This window comes from Chamaea fasciata, unplaced genomic scaffold (genome assembly GCF_029207755.1).
Source record: "Chamaea fasciata isolate MVZ Bird 193981 ecotype frontalis unplaced genomic scaffold, bChaFas1.0.hap1 SCAF_17, whole genome shotgun sequence".
Classification (NCBI taxonomy): Eukaryota; Metazoa; Chordata; class Aves; order Passeriformes; family Sylviidae; genus Chamaea; species Chamaea fasciata.
The window spans coordinates 6,776,321-6,802,577 of record NW_027094102.1 but is presented as its reverse complement, the minus strand read 5'-3'; the positions used below and the strand labels follow the sequence as shown (position 1 = coordinate 6,802,577).

Here is a 26,257-nt window from a genome sequence, read left to right as displayed (position 1 = left end):
AATAAATTGCTATAAATGTTAAATTTCATGAGAGCACAGCTCAACATCCCCACCATCCCCATTCCCTCTTTCCCCATTCCCGTCACCCCCACACGCCTCAGGACCTCCCGGTCCCCAGGGGGCGCGCTGCTCCCCGGCGGCAGCGGAAGTGCCGCTCTGCCCTCGCGGGCAGCTCCGCCCGCTCCCGCCGCAGCTTCCGCCGCCGCCGCCGCCGCTTTCCCGGCCGCTTCTCCCGGCTCTGCTCCGGTTCCTGCTCCGGTCCCGCTTCGGTCTCGCCTCGCCGCCACCGTCATCATGAACAAGAAGAAGAAGCCGTTCCTGGGCATGCCCGCGCCCCTGGGCTACGTGCCGGGGCTGGGCCGCGGGTAAGACGCCGCTAGGCCTGGCCCGGTCCCCCGCCCCGGTCCCTTCACAGCCGGGTCTCGGCGCCCTTTCGCTGCCCGGCTGGGCTCACACCTCTCTCCCACTCATCCTCGTCCCCTCGGGGTGGCCCCGCGCGGGTTTTCAATGTTGTCCCTTCCTAATGGTTCGCGTTCGGTCTTTAGCTGGGCGGGTTTGTATCTAAAGGAGAGGCTGGCTCCGAGGATGAGTTCCCGGGGGCTTCAGTCCGGCAAAGCATTGTGTCCCTCCTGATTCTGTGTCTGTGTGCGTGCGATCGTCTGAAAATGATCAGACTGGGAGTTTTTGTTGAGGGAACATGGAGGGGGTTTGGTGGCGGCTGAGACTACTTTTGGGGTGGCCTTTGATGGCTGTGAGTTGTTTTTGCGCCCCACTGATTTGCTACTACTTTCTCTGGGGAGATCCTGCTGGCTGTGCCCCACGAGGTGCTGCCAGGCGAGTGTGGGGGGTCAGAAGAGCTCCAGCTTCCCCATCCCTTTGCCCAGACCCCCAGGCCCTGCTGCTCCACAGCCTGCAGGGTCAGCTGAGAGACCCAGAGACAGAGTTTAGGAAGGAGCCCATGCACTGGGTGTGTGGCAGAGCCATGAGCTGGGTGGTTGCCGTGGAGTTGTGGAAAAAGTTCTTCCTATAAAAGGTTGCCCAGAGAAGCTGTGGCTGCCCCATCCCTGGAAATGTCTGGGACCAGACTGGATGGGGCTTGGAGCAGCCTGGGATAGTGGAAGGTGTCCCTGCCCGTGGCAGGAGGTTGGAGTGGGATGAGCTCAGAGGTCCGTTGCAACCCAAGCTATTCCATGAATCTAAGGCCATTTTCCCCCGAATGCTGGCCACGGGGAGTGTCTGATGCCATTCTCCCAAAAGAACGGTATTTTCCCTGCCTGACTGTGGCAGGCTGGGGTGCAGTGAGCTGACAGCCCCTGGTTTGTCCCTGCAGGGCCACGGGTTTCACCACCCGCTCTGACATCGGCCCCGCCCGTGATGCCAACGACCCCGTGGATGATCGGCACGCCCCGCCCGGCAAGAGGACCGTGGGCGACCAGATGAAGAAGAACCAGACAGCAGATGATGACGATGAGGATTTGAACGACACCAACTACGATGAGGTGAGGAGGTTTTCATCATCCTGCAGATGTTTTTCCCCCAGGTGGAGCAAAAATTCCTGAGTTCCCTGCTCTAGCTATGAGCCCTGCTCTTGAAGCTCTTGAAGCTGAGGCTTCAAACCCAGAATTTCCTGTAGTTTGCAGGCAGCATTTCCTTTTTTACTTCTTGATTGAGACCTCAGGATGCACCAGGACATGGTGCTTACAGATTTTTATTGTGGCCTTCCTCCAGGGATTGTGGTTTAATCACTGATACAGAGCCCTGAGAGTCTTGGGAAAATATCTATAAATAAAAATTAGTTGAAGTATTTCAGGGCTTGTATTTTTTTTTTCTTGATTCTCCACAAATGAAAGCTTGTGTACTATGGCAAGATTGGACTTGATGATCTTGGAGGTCTTTTCCAACCTAAGTGACTCTGATTCGGTGCCATATGTTGTCCTTAAGTGGCCTGTGTAGTCTCTTGTGTTTAAGTCCCACTTTGGTTGGTTGAATGTTATGATATTCTTTCTGCTTGCTTTCACTGGTGTTAAAAGAAAAAGTGGTTAATGGAAGAGAATGGCTTTTCTATCTTGGGATCTCATTTATTGCTGTAGAGGAGTGATTTAGGGAGAGAAGCAATTTTGAAAGAAGCAATTTTGAAGCAGTTTTGCTTGAAATGGCGTGGGAGAATAAACACCACCATGGGATGGTAGGAGGAGGAGGATGCTTTTATTTAGGGATGTGTTAGTCTGATGCAATGTTGTCAGAAACAGCCTGTGAATACATTTTCAGGTGATTGTTTGCTGTAGCAGGAGCATAACAGGCACATAACAGAAACTTCAAACACTGCCTTTTTCTTCTTTTTTTTTTTCCCCCTTTCTGTCCAATTTCCCAGTTCAATGGCTACGCTGGGAGCCTGTTCTCAAGTGGCCCTTATGAAAAAGATGATGAAGAAGCAGATGCTATTTATGCAGCTTTGGATAAGAGGATGGATGAACGCAGGAAGGAAAGGAGGTAGGATAAGCTACAGCACTGGCAGGGGGTGTTTTCTGGTTAATTGAGCATGACAGGTATTTTGTACCACTTGCTTTGATAGTGGATGTGGTTAAATTACTTCACTGTAGTTAATTTAGAGTCACTGTAGTTCATTAAGGTGGTGTGGGGAGACTCTGAGCAACTGTTATTGTCGCATCACAGACTGCACAGTAGACTGGAAATTGTTACAAAAGCCATCTCATGCTTGTAAACAGTCTGTGACTTGTTAAATTCACTGTTCATTAAAAGGAGGTTGAAGACTGAAGTTCACTTGGAGATGTCTGTTTTTACACTATATACTGTCTTATTAGATAAAGGATCTCTTGTTCTAATATTGATAATCTAAGCTTGGAAAAAATGCCTTTTTTATGCCCTAACTCTTATCAAACACATTTTTCTGTTATGTCAACACGTGAATTCAAGACTTACCAAGTGTTACTTTAGGCATAACCTCAGTATTCCTTTTCCTAAGGGAACAACGAGAAAAAGAGGAAATAGAAAAGTACCGTATGGAACGACCCAAAATTCAACAGCAGTTCTCGGACTTGAAAGTAAGGAAAAAAAAGTCTGAAATGTGACTTTTTATGACATGCAAGAAGTGGCTGTGTGTTCTTTTGTGTGTGTTTGTTTCTTTGCTTGGATTTTGTGTGTTGACAAACAAGTACTTTGATATTTTCCAGATTAGAATTACTTTCTGTTGGAAGAATAAACACTGTTCATGTGGGTACACAAGGCAGTGAAATTTCTGCAAATTTTGATATTGGTCGTTTTTGTTTTGTTCTTTATGGAAGGTGCTACACTTCTGTCTTTGAGGGAAAGTGATAACTTTTGGCCTAGCAAGAGTGGCTGAGCAGAATCTCCTGACTCTAAATCTTCTTTTAAATAAAATGTATTGTTTAAGCTGTTATGTAATGATTAGTAATAAACCACTCAATGCTCCAGGCACTAGGATTAATCTGAATGTTTGTAGCACTGAATCTAATAACGAAATTGATTTGGAATCTCAGTCTGGACTAAAACCAAATTCTAATTAAATGCATCCAATTCTTTTGTACATTGGATTAGGAAAAAAGTCTGACCCCTAAGTGTTTAATTGATCTTGAATTATTTCAAGAAAATAAATCTATTAAGGAGTTAGAGCACTTAAAAAGCCATTTCTGCAGCAAGTACTGATGACAACCCCTGTCTGAACAGAGGAAATTAGCCGAGGTTACCGAGGAGGAGTGGCTGAGCATTCCCGAGGTTGGCGATGCCAGGAACAAGCGGCAGAGGAATCCTCGTTATGAGAAGCTGACTCCTGTCCCCGACAGCTTCTTTGCCAAGCATTTGCAGTCAGGGGAGAATCACACTTCTGTGGACCCACGCCAGACAGTGAGTACACAGCAAACCTGGGCAAACTGAATTAGAGATGAGCGTTAAACTGGTGTTTGGGGAAAAGATACTTGACCAAAAACTTGGTGTGGTTTGTGAGTCTGACAAAGGAATTCTGGGTGTTGAACTTGTGTGCTTGCTGGAGACTTTCAGTGCACAGCCACTACCACAGAAAACGTGGGGATAAGCAGAGAAAACCTGGTTCTTGTTTTAAAGATGGAAGAAAGTGTTTCTTTTTCTGTTTGCTGAATGCAGGGTGGTGAAAGTTTTGGTGAGCATAACCATTTCTGTTACAATAACATCTTGCAAAAAGGGAACAGAAAATAAAGTTTGCTTTCACCTAGTGGTTTGCCTAGTTCTGGGGTGATTGTGTTAAAAATTGTTTGCCTTTCAGTCAACTAAAATTGAAGTAATTTAGCTTGTTGCTCTGTGGCCGGAGTTTACTGTGGTTACAGTGTAGGAGCAGCTGACTGGCTCTGGACTGGCTCCGGGTGTCCATGGGACTTCTTTGCAGATATTCTTGTTTAAATGTGCCAGGTTCAGATACCTGTACTTAAATTTTTCACTTTCTTGTTGCTTATTTCACTGACTGGACTAAACTTTAGTTATTACCTATAGACTTGCAAATCCTGTATGAGAAGTGTTTTGGGTTCTAGGGAAGCTTTATCAGAAGAACCTGTGGGGGTTCAGCATCCATATCCGGCCAGCTTCTGGGGATGTGCAAATCAGCCAATAGTCTGAATAATTTTTGAAGTCTCAGAAGAGGTTTTAGGAATGACTTTCTCACTTTTTTTTTTTTTTAGCAATTTGGTGGGCTTAATACTCCGTATCCAGGGGGTTTGAATACTCCATATCCAGGAGGAATGACACCAGGCTTGATGACACCTGGGACAGGTGAATTGGATATGAGGAAGATTGGCCAAGCCAGGAACACCTTGATGGATATGAGGCTAAGCCAGGTAAGGATGCGGGAAGGCAGGACATGTCTCAGGTATACCTGGGGTTGATGTTGTGCTGCTGTTTAAGTCCTGGTTTTAGAAAAGTGTTAAATTCTCTTGGGTTTTAGAAAATCCAAGAACAGCAGAGCTGTGAAATAATTTTGTAGTCCCTCTCCCCAAATCTCATGCCCTGAAAATGAATAGAATTTCCTGAAGAAATACCAGTTTGTCCTTGGAATTCTTGGTCATTATGAGAGAACAGACTATCTGGTTATAGCAGAGGTACCCTTGAGGCAAACAGCACAGGTAGCGCTGCCAAGGGAAGCATCTGTAAGGACAAACAGCACAAACTGCTGAAAAATACTGATTTTTGACTTGTTTTTCATTGGTTTTCTCATCTAAATCTGGTTTGTTCTAAAAAGGATGCCTTTAGCTGGCAGGGCTGCAAGACCTTTGGGTGACTGCTTATCACCAAGCTGCTTCTTGTCTGGATTTTAATGTTGTGTATTTTAGAAACAGAAGAAGCTAAATAAGCAAGGCTTTGTGTTTTCCTCCTTCCTTGCTTTTGGGAACAGATGAATATCTAGGATTTTTGTAGAGCCACAGTGTCTTTTTAGGCGTTCAGGGGCTGTGAGTGGTCATTTCAGTAACTGTGACTTGACTTCCTCAGGTGTCGGACTCTGTGAGTGGCCAGACTGTGGTGGACCCTAAAGGATATTTGACAGACTTGAATTCCATGATTCCCACACACGGAGGAGATATCAAGTAAGTTTAAGAAGGATTAACAGATTTATCCTCTTAGCAGCGGCACTGATCCTACATGTAAATGGAAATCTGTCTGAGTGGGTGCTTTCAGCTGGCATTTAGTTTGTAAGAAATGCCAGGTGAGTTTTTGAGGATGAATTCTTTTAACATGAGTTCTGGTCTAGTCTTTCAGCTGAGGTATTAGCATCTGACCTGGATGCATCAATTGTGGAGACTGTTTCCATTCCATCCCTGTTTCCATGCCAGAGTGATGGCAGTGTGTGGCTGCCTGCCAGCCAGGAAATAACATGGTTAATTGTAGCTGTGTGCTGCTAATTTGAGCTTGATTGACGACCTCTGAGAACCTCTTTAGCCTGGAGTTTGACATCTGTTTCATAAAGAATTGCTCTTTAAGTCAGAGCAATGCGTGCAAATATTGATGCTAATTCTTGATTTACATCAGTGCTTGAGCTTATCAGCTTCTGGCTGCAAGTGCCCAGCTGTAATTCCCAAAAATCTTGCTTAAATACTTAACTGGTTTTCACTGATCTTGCTGTGTTGGTGTATATTTGTAAGCTTGTTTCAATAGAATGTAGTTTGTGTCTCCAATATGGAAAATTTTGAGGTCACAGTCATTGTGCATCTGAGCACATCCTGGTTCAGGAGAAATGTTTCCCAGTGTGCTGAAAATTTTCCTTCCTGTTTTTCCTCCTCCTCTAGTGATATCAAAAAAGCCCGTTTGCTCCTGAAATCTGTCCGAGAGACCAATCCTCATCATCCACCAGCCTGGATAGCATCAGCCCGACTGGAGGAGGTCACTGGCAAACTCCAGGTGGCTCGAAACCTCATCATGAAAGGAACAGAGATGTGCCCTAAGGTCAGAATTGCTTTGCTTCCCTGCTGATTTTGTGAAATGGTAGGAAAAAGTTGCGGTTCGTGAGCGGCAGAATCTCTGTTAAACTTGATTGAGGCTCTGCCTGGTACAGCTTCACTCCCTACTGTATTACAAAACAACTGCTTAGCCAGAAACTCTGACTTTATATTGACTTTGTATTCTTGTGCTGTAAAGGAAGATGGGTTGTTTTTCCTGACAGAGTGAAGATGTTTGGTTGGAAGCTGCTCGGCTTCAGCCTGGAGATACAGCCAAGGCCGTGGTGGCCCAGGCTGTGCGGCACCTGCCGCAGTCTGTGCGGATCTATATCAGAGCAGCAGAGCTGGAGACAGACATCCGTGCCAAGAAACGTGTCCTTAGGAAAGGTGAGAGCTCCTGGGGGCTCAGGGAATGAGGGCATTGCACTCTTTGTATTGTGATGTGAATTGTTCAAGATGTGGCCATAAGTTCAGATGCTTTTTTTTCCTTCCTTGTTGAAAGTACAGTTGTCATTTTGTCTACTAATGGTGGAACTTGTTGCTGTTGAGCCAAAGAGCAAAGGTGTTGAAGTGTTTGTAAAACATCCTTCAGCAGAAGGCTGCTGGTACCCAACAATCCTAAAATGGTATTTCACTTACTAAAGCAGATTCCAGCTTGATCACAATTAGATAAGTAGATGAAAGCAGTTGAAAGATGTCCTAAGGGTAGAAAGGTGCTCTGGATGTCACCTTGTGATACTTTTTGGAAAAGATGCCGAAATTCACTGTTCCTACTTGCTTGTAGCCTGTTAGACACCACAGTGGCTGCTGCTGGAGGAGCTTTAGAAGTCTTGGGACTCTCATATTACTGAGCCTGTTGAGCTGTGGGATTTGCTGTAGTGTAGGAAGTTTTGTCCTTGACAAACAGCCTTTCTCTGTAGTGCTTACCCAAAACCTTACATCTTCTTGGGTTGCATTGCACTTGGAGGTTTTCCTCTTTCATGGAATTACTGTCTTTGTCTTTCCCAAACAATGATCTCTTTAACAGCAGTTTGTTGTGTTTTTCTGAACCCAGGTCTTCCTCAGAAGTTCAAAATATGAATTCTTTGATTACTTTAAGTAGCTGGGCCTGTATCAATAGAGATTAGTTCTTTCATGACTACTGAATTGTATTAACTACATCTCCTGACTTTAATCTAGACAGGGAACAGGGTCTGGATTTAATACATTTAGTGAATCATTGTAAAGCAGTCTGCAGTATTGAATGGTTTAGGTTCAAAGGAATTACTTGCCTCCCGTCTCTTACCTCTTGCATGTAAAATTGCAAATCTCTAGTGAAATGACCTCTTACTACACCTGGATGGAAGGCACTTCAGAGTTGCTGGATTTGAAGTTCTAAAGAGTTCAGATATTAACTATTCAGTAGCTTTTTAAATTTCCATTGGCTCTGCAGTGCAGCATGGTGTGAAGTGCTGCTCCTGTGACACCGTGTGTCCTTCTCAGGAACAGTCACAGATGTTGAACAGAAAAACACTTTTAAAGGAGCAGAAATAGATCTGTGAGTCCAGCTTGGGTAGGGGAGGGTCTTGTGTGAGAGCAGTGACTTACCCACTAAGTACTGAGCTTTGCTTCAAACAGTCTATTTATGAAGAGAAAAACATTCAGTTTTTGGAACCACCTACCTAATCTCTTGATATGAAGCTGTTAGTGGAATGGAACTGGGTTTATCATTCTCTTCCCAGTTTCTGTGTGTTAACAGCTTCACAGTGCTCCTTTGCTGCCTAGGGAGCATCAGTAATGGGGAGTTGGAGCCTTAAGTGGCAGCACAACCCATTATTTCTCCCAAAATAAAAAAGACTGAGTGCCAGGTAATGTCACTGAAGTGTGACCTTTCATAATGTGTTTCTCCTCTCTGCCTGCTGTGTGCATTCCTGCCATCCAGCAGAACCTCTGGAGTTTTTAAAGCCTCAGTCTGACTGGAGACCCAGCAAGCTGAGTAGCTAAAATACAGCTTGAGGTTTAAAAATCAAATTCTGTATTTATGAAAACATGTTCTGTCCTGCAGAGTGATGCTTTCAGCTCTTGGAGGCTGACATTATTCACTTAAATTCTTCAGGAAAATCTCCTGCAGCTGCAGACTTGAGACAAATGGTTAATGTCTGTTGTAAATCTCAGTGTTTGTGTTGGGGTGGGATGTGCTCTGAGTTGAGGCTCAGCACTGTGCCTCTGCAGCAGTGCCTCAAGGAGCAGTCTTGTCTGGAAGCCCAGCTAGTTCTGAAGTGGGTTTAGATGCCTTTTCCCACTCATTTTTGTGTCCCTGTGATTGTGCTTGCTTTATTGAAGAGGGATGAGCTCAGTCCTCTGTTACTATGGCACATTTGTGTACAGTCACCATGGAAGCAGTGGAAGTAATGCTGCAATGCAGCTGATTCCAGCAGTCTGGGGTGCAAATTGTAGTGACAAAAGGCTAAAAAACCCCTTTGGTTTCTCAATCTCTCTTAATGAGATGGGCTGAGGAAAGTTGTTGTTTAGCATTTAATGTTTCAGACAGCACATGTAGGAAAGGCTGCAGAGAATGCAGTTCTACCAGCAGCAGCTAACTCTTGGACAAGATTAAGGAAGCCTTGGAGAATCCTAATTAGATGGAGTCCGTATTGGGTTGCTGGAAGCACACTTGGTACTCAGGCTTAGTGTCAGCGAGGCCTTTAAGTTTTTATGCATCCGTGTTTTATATTTGCATAGCAAGACAACAGCCTTTTGGGAAGTTAAGATGGGGTTCATTGAGCTGTCAGGAGAGGCTTACAGGAAAACTGCATTGAGAGGGGGCAGTTTCAGCATGTAAGGAACAAGGCTGTATTATTAGTGTTTATAGAAAAGAAGCTTCTTTTCTATAGAGGCAGACCCAGCCTGATTTAAGCTGCCCAGTTTTGAAGATCTTCATCTGCTCATTTGCTGAGACTGGAGGCTTTGTTCAGCCAGGTGTTTTACTGAGGAGGATGCAATTACAGCTGTACAGCTTGTACAGCAAAAAAGCCCTTGGCTCTCTGAAACCTGTTTCCAATTAAAATGATTAAGTGTTTTATTTTCTGATTTTAAATTCTCATTGTTGAAGCAAGAGCCCAAATAAGTAAATTCCCTCCCTTCCCTCCTTCAGGACATTTTCTTGGAATAGCACAAATCCTTTATTATATCATGTTTAAAAAATACAGATCTCATTGGTAAACTGCTTTATCATTATTGACATAATTGTTTTGCCTCTCTAGCCCTTGAGCACGTTCCAAACTCAGTGCGTTTGTGGAAAGCAGCCGTGGAGCTGGAGGAACCTGAGGATGCCAGGATCATGCTGAGCCGGGCTGTGGAATGCTGTCCAACCAGTGTTGAAGTGAGTTAAAAAAAAAAGTGAATTTAAAAAACCCCTACACCCCACTTCAGGCTGACAGTAGAGCTTTGCAGCAAAAGGCAGGGTGAGCAGCTTTTCTCCACACAAGGTTTTCTCCCACATGCTTCATGCCACAGTGGGAAGGATGTAATGAGTAGTGGAATGTGTTTTTTCTCTTTGGAGTTAATTGTCTGGTGGTCATTACATGCCTCATTTTGGTGTGTAATTGTTAGGTTAGTCATGGCAGTGCACAGCTGTGCCTGCTGTGGGCACTGAGCCATGTTTGTGTCCATGTGTGGTGCCATGACAGTTGGGAAAACAAGTGAACCTTTAAGCTGGTGAATCTAAAAGTTACTCATTTCCGAAACACCAAACCAGAGTGTTCAATTCAGCTGTTTGAGAGGTGATGTGGACAGAAAATAGGAGTGTAACAGCCCAGCAGACGGGGATGATACCCGGGGACGATCAGGACTGAGCTTCAGGGGCAGTAGCAGGCTGTTTCTTGGTATTCCACAGCCTGCTTGCAGTGCTTGAGGACAGTTGCCAACCAGTAGCAAGCAGCGTGAAGCTGCTTATCTCTGTGGGCTGACACTGCTATACAGCAGCCTTGTCATCTCCTTGTTCTCATCTCAAATCCATCTTTTGTTGCTCTGCAGCTGTGGCTGGCTCTGGCAAGGCTGGAGACATACGAGAACGCTCGTAAAGTCCTTAACAAAGCCCGGGAGAATATCCCGACGGATCGTCACATCTGGATTACTGCTGCCAAACTGGAGGAAGCCAATGGAAACACCCAGATGGTGGAGAAAATCATTGACAGAGCCATCACATCTCTTAGGGCTAACGGGGTGGAAATCAACAGGGAGCAGTGGATACAGGTATGAGCTCGGGCTTGAAGGCCCGGAGGGACTGTTCAGGTTCTGCTCTGAAGGCTGCTGATGGTGGGTGTTATGGGGCAGAGAAATTTTGCACCTGGCTTATCAGTGGAGATCCCTGTGAAGGGACAAGAGATGAAACTAAAAAGCTCAGTAGGGTCAAGGCCATGAGTGATACCCTGGGGTAACGTCACATGTGTTTTGCTGAGAAGTGACTGGTTTGGTTCTGTCATGAAAGATAAGTAGCTTCAAGTTGAAGCAGCTGCTGCCTTAAGTAGGACAGAGGCTTAAAGCCTTCAGTGAAGGATTTACGTACTTTTTGCATGTGTCTCTTTTGGCTTGACAGGTATTTGTTTGCCCCACAAGTCTTTGTCAAATGGAATTATGAGAAATCGATACAAATACTGCACTTGCTACATGTAGGAAATACTCTGTTAGTCCTCTACTGAAGCTCGTTCCTGAACGAGCATACTGAATATGTTCTGTGCTTTGTTTGATCAGAAGTCTTTAAAGCAGTTTCCTATTAAAATAATTTACAGTGGGTCAAGGCAGCAAAATCTTGTACTGCTTAAGAGCATTGATATTGAATGAAGTATTTAATACTGAATGGATATCCTTGTTAATATCTGAAAGAATTCTAACTTTCTTTGCAGCAGTAAATCAGTTAAAGGTTAATTTCAACTTCTCTTTAAAAAATCCACAAGCACAGCCTCTGCATCGTTGTGTTCTCGAGTTCCTTCTCAGTACTAGAACTGCTCCATTTCTGTTACCTGATCAGAGGGCTTTTCAACAAGTTTAAGCAAGACATGCTTGGCTTTCTGAAAGCTTTGTGTGTCAGGAAACTCCACTTTTCCACACATGCTCTTGTGAGAGAGTCTTTGCACCTTTGACTTTACACTGCTTGATGGGGTATTCTTAAATTTAGTTATTGTTAAGCCCTTATTGAGACTTATTCATCTCAAAGGTGAAAGAAAGTCAGTAGTTTTGATGTTGCAGTTCTTCCTTGTAAAAGTTTTGCATTTTTTATTGGCCAGGTCCCTGCTTGGATCAGCCCAGGGTTGTGGAGGTGTAGGATTAGACTTCTGGATCTGGAAAGATCACACATTATCACCTTTTCAATGATGGAATTGATGTGATCTGTTTCTTAACCAACTTTTGAATGATTCTGTGTACATCTCTAGCACCTTCCTTGTGGGTGCAGGCTCCTGCTCAGTGTCAGGGTGCGTTTGAGCAGTGACATGTTTGTGCTGTGCCAGTGACCACAATGTCTCTGTGTTTGTGCATGAGGGGTTGCCATTGCAGACTTTAACCTCTTGTGCTGAGCTCTCAAAATGAGCAGGGCTTTCCTCTTGTTTCTAGGATGCCGAGGAATGTGATAAAGCTGGAAGTGTGGCCACGTGCCAGGCCATCATGAGAGCTGTGATTGGGATTGGGATCGAGGAAGAAGATCGGAAACACACCTGGATGGAAGATGCAGACAGTGTATGTCCAGCTGTGATGCTGCTTTTTGATGGTTTTGTTTCATTGTGGGTTGGTGTTTTTTAATTAGAGGAAATTGAACTGGTGCCTGGGAAATGGCTTTGTCAGTGAAAGGGGATGTGGTTCCCCCACCACCTGCCTGCCTTTGGCCAGTCTCTGCCTCAGGAGGTTATTATAGAGCTTTATTCAGATTTGAACTTTTACTAAACAAAAAGTTGACTTTGGTATAGCTTGTCTGCTAGTTTGGTGTGGATTTTTTTTTGGCGAGTGTGAGACATCAACAGAGATTAAGGTATGTGTAAAGGAGCTGGGAGTTGAGTTTCAAGGCATAACCATTGTAGCTCAGGAGTTAATGTAAGACTGGTCAAGGGAGTGGGTAAAAGTTTTACCAGGCTTTTTTTTTTTTTTTTTTTTTTTTTTTTTTTTTTTTTTTTTGCTTTAGGGGAATAGTTTGAACATGTGCTAAGAGCTAAATCATATTTCAGCATGAGAAATGTCCAACTTCACTGGCCTTGAATTGGGCTCAGAGCAGTGGGGGGCACATGCTGTGGTGCTTAGGGTTTTGCCTGTGAAATAACAAAATGAAGTGCTAACATGAGAGCCTTTCCAATGCCTTACTAATGTTTCAAGCTGGCCTGTGAGTGTCAGTCCCACTGAAAGACCAAGGATACTTGTGCTCTATAGAGAGATACTTGGAAATTCCTTCCCTGCTTCCTTTTAAAAAGCTGATTGTAAGTGTTCTGTTCTCTATTAATGCCTCAATTCATGGATTATACCGAATTACTGAGTTCTGAGTTGAATTGTGCATGTGTAATTCCTGCTTGCTCTCGATTCCAGTGCTCCCCTGAGCTGACTTAGTCCTGATCTGTCTTCCCTCAGTGTGTTGCTCATAATGCCCTGGAGTGTGCCCGAGCCATTTATGCCTATGCCTTGCAAGTCTTCCCAAGCAAGAAGAGTGTGTGGCTGCGAGCAGCCTACTTTGAAAAGAACCACGGAACCAGGTACGTGTGCTGCACAATCCCTGCCTGGAGGGCTTCATCCCTGTGACAGAGGGACAGGCTGGGGAGGAAGGAAAACTACAGGATGGTCCCTGGTGTGGGGCAAATGCAGAGTTAGTGCAACTGGATGAAACTCGCTGGCATTCTTTGCAGGTCTGACCTTCTTTGTTATTGTTGTGCTCAGAACATCCTTAAGTTTTATGAAGTCATAAAATGGTTTATGGCAGTAGGGATTACATGGTAAAAATAGCTGTGAAGAGATGAGGTCGGAACAATTGTCTTTGAGAAGGCATCTTTGGAAAAATATGGGGGTACAAATCACCTAAAATGTGTTTTATTTAGTTTTCATAGATAAACCTCTTCATAGCTGAATGTGTCCAAGCATCTCTGGTATTTTCTGATTAAACACTGTGAATGTGTATCACATTCTGAATTAAGATTGGTGTTATACTTTTACAGCTCAGGCTCTTTTTAAAGTTTATTCACAAAGCTTTACATGTCAAAAACTTTCTGCCTACAGCTTAGACTAAAGCAAACAATCTCTGCAGTAGGCCACTTATACATGTGGAATCATCCTTATTAAAGCCAACAAGGCTACGTTGTGGAAGTGACTGCAGATGCTGAGTTCTTCCTCATTAGAGCCTTTTTTTTTACTGGGAGCAAGTTTATCTTTGCTTTTGATGTTGTTTTTGCATGTTTCCCAGTGGTGGCTGGCTTTTAAGCCCCGTGTTTTACCTGAAAAGTATGTTTGCCAGAGGAGAAAAAAATAAATTGCCTGAGATCAAGCCAACCTCATCTAATAATTCTGAAAACCTTCCTGTCTCAGTTTCTACTTAGGTTTGTTAAGCAGAATAACTCTTTCCAAGAGAAAGGAGCTGTTTGTGTGAGGGCTCTTTCCTCAGAAGTTATCAAAGGTGTCTGAACAATGAGCCGTTTGTGGAGTGCTGATTTCAGAACCCTTGTGAAAAAGGACCCCACCCTTTCCTTGTTATGAAACATCTTATCAAGGTTTACAACACTGGACTTTGCAACAATATTTATAACACTGAGTGATAGTGGAAATGGTGTGAGAGAGCTCGCCTTTGGCAGTACCTTGAGGGATTTTAACTTGCCGTTTCTTGTCTTCAGAGAATCCTTGGAGGCTCTTTTGCAGAGAGCTGTTGCTCACTGTCCCAAAGCAGAGGTGCTGTGGCTCATGGGAGCCAAATCCAAGTGGCTGGCAGGAGATGTGCCAGCAGCCAGAAGCATCTTGGCCCTTGCTTTCCAGGTGGGTCTGTTACACTTGTCAGAGGGTGTTAAATGTGACAGGTAAAGAATACATGGCAGGCTTTTTCTGTCAACACCTGATTCCTGCTGCCTTTTAAAGTGATGGAGACTTCCGCTGTTCTTTGGTTGCTTTGTGTGGCAAAACGTTCTCCTGTAAAATAGCAGCAGGTTGGAAGCAAAGCTGTGGGACTGCCCTTTTAGCAGTTCTACACCAGGTTCTGACCTGGAGCAAGTTGTCCAGAGAGGCTGTGGCTGCCCCGTCCCTGGAATTGTTGAAAGCCAGGTTGGATGGGGCTCTGAGCAACCTGGTCTGGTGCATGGCATCCCTACCCATGGGATTGGGATGAGATGATCTTTAAGGTCCCTTCCAACCCAAGCCAGCCTGTGATTCTGTGAGTTTGCAAACCATCAGTTTTACTAGCATGGCTCCCACCAACCCCAGTCATGGATCAAAGTCCTGTTGTCTTGGGTCACCTCAGGGAAAGGGTTGTGGCCTGCCCTAATGAGGTCACGGCATTACTTATGTCTTGGATCAAACCTGCTAATGAAGGGAATCGCCTGCTGGGTGCTGTAGCGAAGATAGGCAGACTGTTTTTAACACTGGACGTTAGGCTTAAAAGCTAAGTGGGAAAAAAGATAGGTCCTGAAATGGAAAGGTAAAAGGTACTTCCTTAATCTGTTCTCAGTGCTCTTTGTTACTAGGCTGAAAAGTTCTTGACATGGTTGCCACTGAAATGACTTTTATTGGAAGAGTTTTCACAGACCTCAGTGGGGAATTCAAGCTGCAGCTTTTTTGCTTGAGGGTAATAAAATGAGGGTCTCATTGTGGCAGACCCTGTGATGTTTTCAGTATTTAAACTGGAAGTTCAGAGGATCAAGCATTACTGCTTTTCAACAATTGAGAAGCATCCAACTTCTAAACTGGCAAATATCTTTGTGTTTCCCATCTGTTTTGGAGGATTTCTATAAACTTCAAAGGTCAAAGAAGACTGGGAGGAGCTTGCACTGAAAAAAATCCTACTGCGGATTGACAAAGCTCTGATTTCAATTTTAATCTGGATCAAACAGAGGATTAAATCTGCTGTTGATTCACTGTGTGCATTTGTCTGTCACTTTGTGTTCTTGCAGGCCAACCCCAACAGTGAGGAGATCTGGCTGGCTGCCGTGAAGCTCGAGTCGGAGAACAATGAGTATGAAAGAGCGAGGCGGCTGCTGGCAAAGGCTCGCAGCAGTGCCCCCACAGCAAGGGTAAGGATGTGTGGAGGGTGGAGAGGCTCAGGCCTCTTGGCCACGGGGGATTTGGGACGGAAGGAGGAGTTCCTCCAGTTCTGTGGCCATAGGGATTGACCATATGGCTCCCTGCCATTGCCTTCCGGGCCTTGTGGCCGCTCTGCCGAGCGCTCCTCCAGCCAGTTGCGACACAAAGTCGTGGCATGATGGGAAGAAAAGGCTAGGATCAAGTGAAGGGTTTCAATTGGTTTTTTACACAAATGGCAAAAGTCAGGAAATTCCCAGTTTACAGCTGTTTGTGTAATGTTTGTTTTGCATAAAAGCACGTCTTGGAAAAAAGAGAAAATACTTTCACAGAAGACTCACTTATGCTTCTACTAAAGACAGCTCTGGGTGGTTTGGTGCTTAAAGCTACACTCCTGTGTTTATCTCCAGTTATCTCTGGTATGATAAACTGTCGATTTTCAGCTCTTCGTACAAAAGCATTTCAACTTGTCCAAGGAAACAAAAAGTTAGTTTCATCTTTGTACTCTGTTCCTCCCCCTCAGTTGTTGTTACATCCTACATGTTTTTAACTGTCCTCTTCCTCCCTGAGCCAGGGAGCTTCTGCAGCTGGGGCTGAAGCTCTGCTCTCAGACTTGATGCCTCTCTTTTGAGGTCACAGTGGGGGGAGGTTGAGAATGGGGAGGATGGGGATCAAAGAGCAGTGAGAAAGCCTTTGGTCTATAATATGTTTCTCATAGCTGTGACTTCCCTGCGTAGCCAGAAGGAAGGATTTGGGGGGCAGAAAAGTACGTGTTTGTAACAAGCAGGACAACAGAGCCTGAAGCCATAAGTAAGAAAAGGTGGTCTTGCTAGCTTGGATCTGAGGAGATCAGATTGTGCTGGTGAAGGAGGCTCAGGTTTGTTAATTGGTTGTGCTGTTAAAGCTGTGCTCTTTATACAAATACTACTTTTCCAACCCAAGCCATTCTATGATTCTGTGATAAGGCAAATGCCAGCTCTTTGTTAATAATTATGTAAATAGGTGAGATACAGGTTGATGATGCTGTCCTAACTCCTTTAGTATTTGCCTTTACCTTTCTCATTGTTACTTGTTCCTGCTGTTATTTAACTCTGATATTTTAATTTTTATTTGACTTCAAAGTGTAGCTCATCAATAACATTCTAATGGATGCATGAAAGTGGGAACCTGCTGCTTTGGCAGATTAAGGGTTTCCCAGTGGCTGCTGGTGGTAAACAGCTCTGGTTTGTTCCCAGGTCTTCATGAAGTCTGTGAAGTTGGAATGGGTGCTTGGGAACATTGCTGCAGCCCAAGAGCTCTGTGAGGAAGCCCTGAAGCACTATGAAGACTTCCCCAAACTGTGGATGATGAAAGGACAAATTGAGGAACAAAAAGAGTTGGTAGAGAAAGCACGGGAGGCTTATAATCAAGGGGTAAGATGGATGTTATTGCAGGTTTGCTTTGTCCTGCTGGCATGGAGAGATGTCTGTCTCTGAATCAATATGGGGAGCCAAAGACCTGATTTCTGTCATTGGTTAAAACAGTAAAAGAAAAAAAAATGAAATAAGCAAGAATTTCTCTTACCCATTACCCATATGCAAGATTGACTTTCTTGCTTGAGAGAAGTCTCTGTATGCCTGACTCCTCACAGGCAGGAAAAAAGGCTTTGCACAGTTAATTCTCAAAGACCTGTAAAGATTAAAACCAGAACTCTTAAAAGAAAATCGTTCTCAGCAGCTCTTAGATACACACTGTGAAAGGAGGTGGCCTACAGAACACTCCTTTCTCTTTTAAATGGTAATTGGTGTCCTTGGGTATGAATGCTCAAAGTCAACAGCCATCAAAGTAATTTGGCCCCAGGTTTCTGCCTGTGTCCATATCCTAATGACTCCCTGCGCACTCTGCTGTGGTTTGGGGATGTATGAGAGCCCTCCATCTGCAAAAGGAGCACAAATTGTAGCTGTGTTAAGGGAGGTGTGTTCTTTCTCTTACTGCTGGGATAGCTCAGTCATACCTGATGTACCTGATTATTTTGGATGCAGGAAAAAAAATCGCTTTTGTGCTGTAAGACTAACTGGAGGAATTTGAGAGACATAATCAACTTGGTCTCTCTTCTTCTAAACTCTCCAGGACGATATAGGGAGTGAAATTCTCTTCTATAGGAAGAACAAGATTTTTTTTCAAATTTACCTATAAGCATACTTTTTTTAAAAAAACAGTTGAAGAAGTGCCCCCATTCCATACCCCTGTGGCTTTTGCTGTCCAGGCTGGAGGAGAAAGTCGGGCAGCTGACTAGAGCTAGAGCCATCTTGGAAAAGTCTCGCCTGAAGAATCCAAAGAATCCAGATCTCTGGTGAGTTGTGTGGAGTTGAACTGAATTTGGGTTACCAATTCAATCCGTTCTACAGGCCAGCTATTTCACATCATCTCAGCCATTTGAGCCTGGGACTTAGAACCACACCCATCCTGGAGTTTCTTCTGGACTAATAACTCCCCTGAATAGCAGAAATGCTTTGGTGATCCTGGACTAGCTACTCTAAGGATCTGGGAACTAGTTATTTCTTTACTGATAGTTGTAGTACACAGAGCATGCAGAGTGCATGGGGCTTTCTCCTTTCTGTTACAATCTCGTTTTCAGATTGTTTTTTATCTGGGCCATTAGGGAATAGAAGTCACATTTATTTTTAGATGGAGGGGAATGGGAAGATGTCAGTCACCTACACATATTCAGAATATGGGCAGATGTTTGCAGTTTCCAATGACCCTCGTATGACTCACTGTTTTTTCAGCCTAGTGAATGTTGTCATAAATGTCATCAGAGTCTCTTCCTTACCAGGTTGGAATCCGTGCGCTTGGAGTACCGAGCTGGGCTGAAGAACATTGCAAACACACTGATGGCCAAGGCACTGCAAGAGTGCCCCAATTCAGGTGAGCTGGATCTCAGTTCTACCTTAAACATAATTGTTTTGCCCAGTTGATAGAAACACATTTTTTCCCCAAGATGTCCTTTCTGGCCAGGTCTCAGAGTATGGTGTTTTGGAGAGTTGTCAGTCATCCTTCAGCAGAGGAAATGTTGAGGGTCTTTGAGAACAATCCCAGTTACTTTGTGTTCTCTCACGCCTGAGGAGTTGGTGTTGTTCCATTTTTCTGCAGTACCCAGTATATTATTGGGTCCATGGTCCACAGTTTGTCCTCAGGCTTCCTGCAAAAACGTCTTGGATATGGGTGGGCTTTTCTTGGAAGCTGGTAGAAGTCTGCCAAGTTTTAAAATGAAAGAAAGACACTTCAGTGTTTGTAGTTAGGAAGTTTAGTGGAAAAAGAGTGGTGCTTTCCCTGTCCCTCTGGAATACAGCTGGCCTTAGGAGATTCCCAGTTGCTGATTTGCCTGCACTGGTTGCTCCACTGTGAGTTTAATAACTTGTGCTGTCAGCGAATTTCCACCACGGTCATGGTTAGGGGATCATGAAACATAAATGTTCAGTCCTAATTTTTGATTATTTTAGTTCATGTAAGAGAAGGCTAAGAAGTCATATGATGTAAGTCAGTTAGTTCTAACCAGCAGTGGAAACATTAGCTCTTGGGATGGGAGGATAAAGTACCTAACACATCCCTATTTGGGGGCACAATTGCAGGAAGACTTAGTTATTTAAACATGTTGACATCTTTGGGGAGACGATGCCACATAACTACAGATTGTAGTAACTTACTGCAAGGCAAGGCTTGGCTGGCCTTCAGGCTGAGTTTTGAAAGGTGTTTAATTGGTGGCTGCTTAAGTCTCAGTAAAATAATTGGGAAATAAGTGACTTTTATGACATGATAAACTCATTGCAAGGTACTCTCCATGTGAGTGGGTCACCAAAGCAGCACCACCCCAAATCCTGCTTTGTTCTGTGAATGACCTAATGAGTGTTTGCCACCACAGGCTGTTTTACAGATCTGCCTGTTGCTATGGAAATGGGCAGCAGGATCTCAGTTTTTGTTTAAACAATTGCTTCCAACTTTATCTTAGACCTCAACAAACCATAATCAAAGCCCGCAGGACTTGGCTCGTTGGCCACCTACGGTCATGTAAACCAGAGGTTTGGGTCCATTGATTGCTGAATTGATTCCTGCTGGGTGGCAGGCTGCACAAAGAAAAAAATAGAAATATTGTGGTGTTTGTGATCCTATATATAAAGAGGAAGAAGAAGAGAGTCTCTCTCCTGTCTGTCACTGCAGTTATCAAAGCTCATGTGTGTTCCCGTGGTGCTGTTTATGGGAAGTGGGAGCTCTTTGATGGAGTCCTGGCAGACACCAGCTCTCAGGCTTTGCTTTGAAGTGATCAGGTGTGCCTGGCTGACATGAGAAACTGCAGATTTCATGCTCCCCTGAGCATATTTCCTTCCTTGCTTTTGGCAGTGAGAGAAGCTAGGGATTAAACCCAGCTTTCCTGGATCTACTCTGTCCTTCATCAGAGTGTGTGGAGCCAGCATCACTAAGACTGTGGTGCTCTCCAGCACCCTTGAAACTGCTCCCAGACTGTACTTCGCACTTTTGAGACTTTTGCCACTGCAGTCGCCTGTTCAAACAGACAGAGACCTTTCCCTTTGGAAATGCTGATTTGCCCTCTCTGTCTCAGAGTTTGCAGTGTCTCATTTGAAAAGCCTGAGCGCTTGGTTAGACAGTGCTGGAGCTGCAGGAATTGTGGTACAGAAACCCCCAGACTTGAAGCTCCAGCATGGTGGTCCCAGTATCTAAAAATTCAGAGTACTGAATGAAAGATCCATGTGGAAAGAGTGATCTGGGATGAGGTTGGGGGTGAATAACCACCAGGGTTGGGGCTCTACTGCTGCTTGTGTTGCAGAGCACTGGCCTGATGTCAGGGTGGGGAAGGTTAACCTCAAAATAACACTAAACAATCTTCCTACTTGGTTTGATTTAGGAATCCTGTGGTCAGAAGCAATTTTCCTTGAAGCACGACCGCAACGAAAGACCAAAAGTGTGGATGCTCTCAAGAAGTGTGAACATGACCCACATGTCCTGCTGGCTGTGGCCAAGTGAGTTCCTGTGCTTGATGCAGTAAAAATATCCGTGTCTGTGTGTGGCTGCTTCCAGGATGGAACACTGCACTCCAGCACAGCCATGAGATTCTGGCTGCAGCAGCTCTGATAAGTCCCAAAGCAAGGAACAGCTCTCCAGCTGTCTCCTAGTAACTGTACAAATCTCTCCCTTGATTCCAAGTGGGGAATGTCAGCCTGCCCTCGAGCTGGTGGGTCTGGGACTGGCACAGGCAGCAATACACTCACACAAAGCCCTTTGCCAGTGCTGGGTATTGGCACCCTGCAAGCTGCTTTCTTTCTGTCCCTTGAAGAGGATTTCACTGTGCTGTCAGGTGAATTGGGCTTTATTAAGTGGTTCAGGATGTGTTTAAAGTATCTGTGAAAATAGGGACTTTTTTTGTTGGTTATTTTTCAAGTTTTATGTGGCTGACTATGTAGTTTTCATCTTTTCTCTCTATCCTAGATTCTGTCAGGTGTCTTTTTAAATTCTGAGCTAGATATTCTGCTCTTGAATGTTTCCTCTGTCAGTGTTCTTCAGGTGTGCCCTTTCACAGAATGCAAACCACCAGCCATTCTGTAGTTTGCTTCTCTGAAATGGGAAGATAATCTACTAGGAGTTGTTTTCTTGTCCAGGTTGAGGATTCTGGTGCTGAAAACCTGCTGTTAGAATTGACTGGTGCTACATCCTGCGCTGATGTGTGAACAGCCTTACAGCAGCTGTGATGGAAACAAACTTACTTTTCTCCCTTTGTGACTGACAGAAGAGGTTAATATAGGAGACATTTTGTTCGAAGTTGCCCAATTCTTTCACAACTCTACTTTATAAGCCAAAGAAAACTGTAGGATACACTCCAGTGACTGCAACACTGGGTTCTGCCAGATCCTGACAGCTGACTTGTTCAGCTTTAGCAGCAAGTGAGAAAAATGTTAACTTCTGCTTTATGGCAACTGCTCCCAGGCCCCTTCTGGTGCAACCTCAGGCTGTTTAACAGCTAATCCCAACATAAACAGCTTCCACCACCCATCAGGACTTGCCTCTGTAGGTACAGAGTGTCACACATCTGTGACAAACTTTTGTTAAATGTGTTGCTGAAAATGGCCACTGCTTGCAGGTGTTAAACCTCTGCTATCATTGTTTGTGTTCTTGTAAATCACAGTTTATTTAACATAGAACAATCAAGAGTATTATAGGGCTTAAAACCAATCACATAAGCTGTATAATTTTATGACAGGCTAAGCTCTTTATGAGGGGTGGCTGATTTGATAAAGACCTTATAGCTCAAATGAACTCTTTAATGCAGAGAAGTGAAACCAAGAGACTCTTGACTCAGCTGGTACATTACTGGGGAGAAATTTCAGCATTGATCAGTGCCTGGATGAAATGGCTGCAGTGGGGCTGTGCCAGGCTGAGGTTTGAGTGCAGAAGCTTCCATGCTTGTTTTTCCTTGGAAAATGGGGCTGACAAGGCAGGTCTGCTCCACTCCACTTCAGCAGGCTTTACAGGTGTGAGCATGTGACCACACAGCAGCCAGTTACCAGCTTTTAGAAGTTATTTTATTGTTAGATGCTAAAATTGACTTGAAACATAAAGAAATTGAAGGAGTGAGAATAGATGTAGGCATGTAATCCTGTGTCTTCCGCACCAAATCTGAAACAGCAAAATTAAGGCAATTGGAGGCAGCAAAAGTTGAGCCCAGTAATGCTTCCCTTCTCAGCAGAGTCCGTCTGTGCCTGGGGCTAAGTTATCCTCTGAGTTATCCTGCCTCACTGTGGAGCAGTGAAGAGGAAGTGCTGGATGTTCTTTTCAGTCCTCTCACTCCCTTCCCTTCCCAGGGGCAGGATGGTCTGCAACTTGCCTAAAAATCTGCTGTTTACTTCCTGGGAGAGCAAAGAATTGGAACACCTGCAGAGCCTTTAAGTGTTGGAGCTCTTGTGGGTTGGCTTCTTCCTCTAAAGTGAGGCTGTTTGTGAACTGCCCTCTGCTTTTCCCAACAGGCTGTTCTGGAGCGAGCGTAAAATAACCAAGGCGCGAGAGTGGTTCCACCGCACGGTGAAGATAGACTCTGACCTGGGGGATGCCTGGGCCTTCTTTTACAAATTTGAGCTCCAGCACGGCACAGAGGTGAGTGTGTGCCTGGAACAGGGGAGGCAGCAGCAATCCCTGGCTGCCAGGGCTTGCCCAGTCCTGGGGTTGCTGCAGTGCTGGGCTGAGCACGCTGCTATTGCTCCTGCCTGTGTGGTCACAGGGGGAGGCTGGCTGTCACGCCTGGTCACGAATGAGCATGAACAGGCCTGTGTGGTGGCTTTTAAAAGGTGCTGTCATTAGCTGAGCTGCGTTTCAGGCCGCTTTGCTGTTCAGAGTCCTGCTGGTTCATGCAAAAATCTCTGAAATCAATCTTCCTCCTGTAAAACTCAAGCTTGCTCAGAGGGAATTGTGCTGGAATTGTGGTGCTGGGTTTGTGTAACTGGGGTTGTTTCTTCCCAAGTGTCAAGTACAGGCTGCGCATGAACACAGCCAGAGGAACAGCCAGCTCTAATCTCTTAGAGCAGTTTCTACTGCTGATACCACTGAAATGATGGGGGTGTTTATCTTCTGACTTCAGAGAGACCTTTCACTTGACACAGCTCCTGCAGGTGGTAATGCACAGGAAGTTCCTGCTGCAGTTTCTCTGCCATAGTCAAATTTTCCTTACCTGCAGCTCAGCCAGTTTGTTCAACCAGGCAGGAGACTTGCTGCTTCTGAATTTTTACTTTGTCTTCCTTTGAAAATAACAGACCCCAAACCCAACTATAATTCGTAAGAATGTTTGAATCAGGGAGGTTTCAGTTTTTGGCTGTGTTCTGGAACAAACCAGGACAAACTGTCATTTCTCTTCCCTGTAGGAACAACAGGAAGAGGTGAGGAAGCGCTGTGAGAATGCCGAACCTCGCCACGGAGAGCTCTGGTGTGATGTCTCCAAGGACATAGAGAATTGGCAGAAAAAGATTGGAGAGATTCTCGTGCTTGTGGCAGCCAAGCTGAAAAATACCTTCTAGAGTGTGCTGGCCTCAGCTGCCGTAGAGATCCCTGTAGGACTTAACCTGCTCATGGTGTATTTGCCCTTTCAGTGGCACGGATTTCGAAGGACAGGACATGGATGATGAAAGATCTTTCTCCCAAAAGGAAAAGCGGCTTCCTTCTTTCCCCAGCATGGCCATCAGCTTCTGCAGCACACGGGAACATTGTAGCTGGTGTCACATAGGAGACAGGAGCAGTCTTGTGAGACTCTGTTGGCATTTCTATGTTGATTTCTGATTCCCCCCTGCAAACACAAGCTTTAGTTAGTGCTTGTATGGATTCTGACATGCGGCAGTCCCTCTGTTCTTGGCCCTGGCATGTGTTTCCTGCCCACCTTTACTGTTTGGCCCATCTGATGTTGGTTCCTTGTTAGCAGATCTGGGTTGTTGCTGTTGGAATGCACTGAGTGTCCTTGAAGGAGGTGGGTGGAGTTTTGGGAGCAGCCCAGGAGCACCGGGAAAGGTCTGGGCTGGCTCCTCTTATTTAGGTGCTTTAGTTTGGTCTCTGCTAACAAGCTGCTGCACAGCTTGGAGGTGTTCCTCCTACCTGAGCAGCAGGAGCATTTTGTCAAATTCAAAAGCATATTTTTAGAGAACTTTTTCTCACTTTTTAAATGTATATAGTAAAGCTTATTCTTTTAGGTGTCTGAGTTCATTAAGCACAGTGGTGGTTTAAAGTAACAAGGCAAAACTCAGCAATCCCTTGAAAGCCCTTTTGAAGGAAGAACATTTATTTAGAGTTTTTGGGAGACTGTGCTGTTACACAGCTGTGACTGCCTGTGGCTGGGAGGTTTGGTTTCTATCTCCAAGTGCAGATAGAAAAAAGCAAACTCAAGAGAGGGAAAGCTTTGTGTTTGGGACCCTTTGTACGCTGTCTTCAATTTTCGACACTTGTGATGTGTACTATTTTTACCCCAACCTCCTGACTTTCTTGTGATCATAGAATGAGAAGCTCTACTCTCACACCTGAGGCTATAGCAGCTGTATCCAGGTCTGTGGATGTGCATTATCACATGTATTTAGTTGGAGGAGAAACTCCCTTATTACTTGTTGGAGAATATGTATAAAATACAGCTTCTTTTTTTTTTTCTGTTTCCTTGTGTTGTCTTCAAGCGTGGTCTTGCCCTTTGATTCTGACTGGGAAGAGTGGGTCTGATAGCAGAAACCTTTGGACTTATCAGGCTCCCACCACTCTGGGAAGGTGCCTGCCAGTGGTGGCTGCACCAAGCTGGGCTACGGCCTCTTGCCAAAACGGATGAGAAACCTAAAACGGTTGGTCTGGAAGCAAAAGCCTTTTTTTCTTTGGGGTCATAATGGAAACACCTGAGCATTCTCTGGAATAGCTGATGAAAAGGTGTAGATCACAGATGTCCTGTGGAATTGTAGTTTCCCAAAGGTGAGTGACAGGCATTGGGAGTTGAGAGGCTCTTGCTTAGGGATTTTGTGCCATTGCTGGCATCCTTCAGGTGGGTGGGTTAGAGAGAGTGGAAGAGTTTGGGAAGGGGAATGGAGATAATGTTTGAAGGAGAGGGTAGAACATGGCAAGGGAACCTGGCTGGACAGGGATTCAAGACTGAGGCAGAAACTGCAGGATAAAAACAAGTTTAAAAGTAGTTTTCAATGTGTGCTGTCCTTCAGCCTCTTGTGCTCACATGGGGGCTATATCCTGCTTTTCTGGGCAGGGTATTCTGATTCCTGGTGTAGTGATGGGCTGGGGAAAGCTGGGTGCCTGTGGTGCATAAATCCCTCTGCCCAGCAGTGCTGTGATGTTGGTGGCTGCAGAATTGGGATGGGATAGGGAAGTGGGAATTGCAGTGGTGTGGCTTTTCCTGCTGGAGAGATTCCTGACTTGTGTTGGGAGCATCTCCCTTGAGCCAGATAACATGGGTGCAACCCACTGATGGGATCCTCATGCTACCCCTGTCCTTTGCTTAGGTGGCAACACCACATCTTGCAAGGAATTTTTGGGATGTGAAAGCCCCAAGGAAGGGACCCTGTGCTGGATGCTGTGCCACCTTCTCACAGCATCAGGCTCCTTTGGCCACCTGCTCCTGGTACCTGCAGCTTCCCTTTCCTTTGGGCTGCATTCCTTAGCTTGGGGATTATTTTTTCTTACTTAAAGGGATCATCAATCTTAGAGCCTTTCAATGTTTGTAGTTGTCTTGGAGGTTTTTAAAATGGATTATGGCAGCCATGAATTTTAGCTATATATAGAGCTCAATAAAGAAGTTTTACGGGTCCTGTCCCAATGGAATGTTGCAGTGTGCTGTGGGTCCCACTTCCTGGGGAGGAACGTTCTCACCAAGCTGAGCAGAGCTGGATTATTCACCATTTGTTCTATTTCTTACTCAATCACCCACATTCAGCTCCTCAGCGGAGCCTTGTTGCTGTCAGTTCAGTTTTCCCAAAATTGATACTAATTGAGTCAGGGCAATTTCTGTGCCTGGGCTGGGGGTGAGGTACAAAATGCAGAGGGGAAGGAGGAGAGGGCTTTGGTTGGAAGCACGAGGACACTCCTCG

The 26,257-nt window shown here is 45.0% G+C and overlaps 1 protein-coding gene across 1 annotated transcript; it reads left to right on the top strand.

The window, feature by feature from the left end:
- The first annotated feature begins 204 nt into the window (after window positions 1-204).
- Window positions 205-24,833, top strand: PRPF6 (pre-mRNA processing factor 6). Its single transcript, XM_066198749.1, has 21 exons — window positions 205-365; window positions 1,331-1,499; window positions 2,372-2,490; window positions 2,984-3,062; window positions 3,706-3,882; window positions 4,686-4,841; window positions 5,491-5,585; window positions 6,285-6,441; window positions 6,659-6,821; window positions 9,677-9,795; window positions 10,449-10,667; window positions 12,024-12,146; window positions 13,023-13,144; window positions 14,270-14,408; window positions 15,536-15,655; window positions 16,898-17,074; window positions 17,861-17,994; window positions 18,478-18,569; window positions 20,563-20,677; window positions 22,676-22,802; window positions 23,564-24,833. Exons 1-21 carry the CDS (start codon window positions 295-297, stop codon window positions 23,714-23,716), a joined length of 2,826 nt encoding a protein of 941 aa, XP_066054846.1. The 5' UTR covers window positions 205-294; the 3' UTR covers window positions 23,717-24,833.
- The last annotated feature ends 1,424 nt before the right edge of the window (window positions 24,834-26,257 follow it).